A 3164-nucleotide genomic window follows, 5' to 3' on the forward strand; every position below is an offset into this window, starting at 1 on the left:
GGGGCGTAGTGGCTTCCAACGTGCCGCTGTCCGCTTCCACGTTGGAGACTGCAGGGCTGCAGGAGGAGGCCAGCAGGATGGGGGTGGGAGTCCCCTGGCGGGAGGCAGAGGGACCAGGGATGGCTGTGCGACCCTCCTCTTCTCCCTCCTCCTCCTCCTCCTCCTCCTCCTCCTCCTCCTCAGCATGGGAGTTCAGGAGGTTCATCTGCCGCAGGATCACATCACTGCACCGGTCAGCGGCAATGTCGATGAGCCGGCGCACAAATGCCACCGTCTCCTCCTGCAGCAAGGGGTGCAGCTCCCAGACCAAGGCCTCCTCACTCAGCCCATAGCGGCATAAATTTGCTACGATGGCGCTCTGGGCCAGAGCCACCTCCCACCAGCTGGCTCTGAACAGCTCCGATATTTCCTGGTTCAGCCAGGGCAGCAGGGGCTCGAGGATTTCTGAGCAGTCCTGGAAAAAGCCTGCCCAGACCTCAGGTGGGAAGCCAGCTACGTAAGTCCTGGGCATCAGCTCCGCAGCCCCCTGCTCATCCTGGTGGCCAGCAGCTGATGAATCCGAGGGGCTTGGAAGAACTATCTCCAGAAAGTCTTCCTCTGACCGAACAGAGTAGATGATGCTGTTGATAGCCTGCCTGCACAGGGGGCACGATGGTTTCCTCTTGGCCCACCGCACAATGCAGCCCAGGCAGAACATATGGACACAGGGCGTTACAGAAGCGATTTCACCTTGAGTGTCACGGCAGATGGGGCAGTTCCACTCTGTCTCCGTGGCCATGTTTGCGTGTTGCAGCAGAGCTGGGGACAGCAGCTGCTCCCTCTTGCTGGCGTGACACACTGCAAAATGGTCACTTGCTGTCCCAGGGAGATGGGCGGGTAGAAGAAATGCCTAGGCCCCTCAAGAAGGACACACTCACAGCTCCCCAAACGCCATCGCCCACCCCAGGGCCGCCCCATGGGCACATTTCCTGCACTGCTCACCTGTGCTGCTGCAAGCACCACCCACAGTACTTGGCTTCCTGAACCAGGTAGGGTTGAGGAAACAGGCAATGTCTCGCAAATGAGAACTGAGAATTGCTGACAGCAGCTCCCAACAACCTTGCAGGAGTCCAGTCCTCCCAGGCACGCTTGCCAGAGGTCCAGGCGCGAGTGAGTCGGGACCAGGCTCTGCCCATGCCCAAACATAAGCAGTGAGGGATGTGAGGTCACAGTGCATTGCTCACCGAGGTTGCCATCCATGGAGTCTTTGGACTGCTGATGTCACAGTCCGCTGTTCTGTGCAGACAGCCTTGACTGCCTTCCAAACCTGCCATAGCAGGCCTTTCTCCCCTGCAGGTACACGGCATCGGGAGAAAAAATGGGGTGCATGGGCCATGCTGTGCCATCATTTCTTCATGCCTCTGGCTTTTATAATAATTTCAAGTCATTAGTCCAAGCACTTCTTCTTTAGAAACACGTTATCTGTTAGTTTTACATTTTTGTGACGGGAGGGTGCTGTGTACATCGGGCACATGGGTTGGCCTTTTTAAATCTTGTGAGATGACAGCCCATACTCTCTATACACAGTACTGCTTGTCTACACCACTGGCAGAGGCAAGCACAACCTGACATTTCATGCCAGTCTCCACAAACTTCTTGCACGGTTGTTTTTAAATTCAGATTTTTTTTTTCTCTACAGCCCATTGGATTGTGGTTGATGGGCACAATGGTGTGGTCATTAGCTCAGTGACAATTAAAACCCTCTGTTGCTCTCATCCCATTCAAAAATGAAGTTGAAAATGGACAGGTAACTGAAAAATAAGCATCAAGCACAATTTTGGGCAAACCAGTCAAAAATGTAGAGAAAATCTATACTGTCATTGAGTTTTAATCTCTCCCCCTTGTGGTAGTGCTTGCCACAGATTGGGCCACCCAAGCAAGGGCAGGTCTGTCTGTTCTTCTCGCTGTGCTTCCCAAGCTGCTTCGCCTGCAGCTTTCAGGGAGCTGTAAGTCACTCCAGCCAGCCTTGCAGCTGGGCATTTTCTGCCTCCTTAGGATGTTTTACTAAAACTAGTGGGAAGTGATCAAGTGAGTTACAGCTTAAAACCAGCCTGGGAAAGAAGGGGATTTTTAGAAGAGTTTTCCTGCCTCATCTTTACCATCTTCTCAGGAGTATCTTCTAGGGAAAAAGCCCTAGGCACAACACAGGATCCTCCCTACCTTCTTGAACCCTAAAAATACATAACCTCGATCAGTGCCAGCTGAGCAGGAATTTCGTTCCTGTTCAGTGCGAAGTGAAACTTCTACAAGCCAAGTTCCTGCTGCCTGGATGAATGAGGCGAGTATCCACGGTTCTGTGTTGGGGGAAGGTAGATGTGTGTGTTGGTCTGACCTTTTTCTTGGTTCTTTCCCTGCACTGACCCCCTTCAGTGCTGAGGGCAGCACCAAACTGTCCCCTGGCCCCTCCCTGGGCCCAGGCCATTTTTATTTTTAAGGGCAGGATCTTTTAAGGATCCCTAGAAGAGTTCTGGTTTATTATGAGAGGGAAAGGTTAAAAAAACCCAACCAATCATCCATCTCTTTGGATCAGGGACTTACCTGAGCATCCTTGGAGACTCTATCTATTGTACCACTGGCAGTTGGCCTGGCTGACCCTGGGTTGTCCTGTCCAGGTGTCTCTGGTTAGCAAGCAGGATGGGATGTGGTTCTCTAAGGAGATTTGTGTTTCCACTGGGTCCGTTAATTACAGAGCCCATGCTCAGGATGGCCAATCAGTAGCACTGGGGTCAGGAAGGAATTTTTCCCCAGGGCAGATTGGCACTTCCTGGGGAGTTTTGCCTTCCTCTGCAGCACTGAGCATGACCCCTGTTCACAGCTCCTTCAGGCCCTTCTGGCTGGGTTGCTGCCTGCTGCTCATGCCCCATGAAGCTAGCCTTTCATGCCCTGCACTGGGCAGGAAGCTTTCCAGACTCCCAGGGTGGGCCCCAAGGGTGGCCTGGGGGTTGCTTCTTGTCCTCCATAGCACTGGGCACAGCCCCTTGTCAGGGCTCCTCTGGGCCCCTGCGGCTCCTTTCTTGCCTGCTGCCCTCACACCTCCAAGGCGCCAGTCATGCCCTGGCTCTCTCTGGCTCTCTTGCCCACTGCAAGTTTGGAGCGGGCCTGAGCTCTGCTCTTCCCTTGGCTCC

The 3164-nt window shown here is 53.8% G+C and overlaps 2 protein-coding genes across 5 annotated transcripts in view; one reads left to right on the forward strand and one right to left on the reverse strand.

The window, feature by feature from the left end:
- Positions 1-3158, reverse strand: part of LOC108444887 — a 5088-nt gene extending 1930 nt beyond the window's left edge. The window contains exons 1-2 of the mRNA XM_017727058.1: positions 2578-3158; positions 6-1790 (exon numbers count right to left, since the gene is read on the reverse strand). Coding sequence (XP_017582547.1) covers positions 6-778 — 773 coding nt within the window. The 5' untranslated portion in view covers positions 779-1790; positions 2578-3158. The remainder of the gene's footprint in view (positions 1-5; positions 1791-2577) is intronic.
- Positions 1-3164, forward strand: part of AMPH (amphiphysin) — a 135053-nt gene that overhangs the window by 9106 nt on the left and 122783 nt on the right. The gene's annotated exons all lie outside the window — the stretch shown is intronic.

The sequence above is a fragment of the Corvus brachyrhynchos genome, unplaced genomic scaffold, assembly GCF_000691975.1.
Source record: "Corvus brachyrhynchos isolate BGI_N302 unplaced genomic scaffold, ASM69197v1 scaffold1002, whole genome shotgun sequence".
In the NCBI taxonomy this organism is placed as follows: Eukaryota; Metazoa; Chordata; class Aves; order Passeriformes; family Corvidae; genus Corvus; species Corvus brachyrhynchos.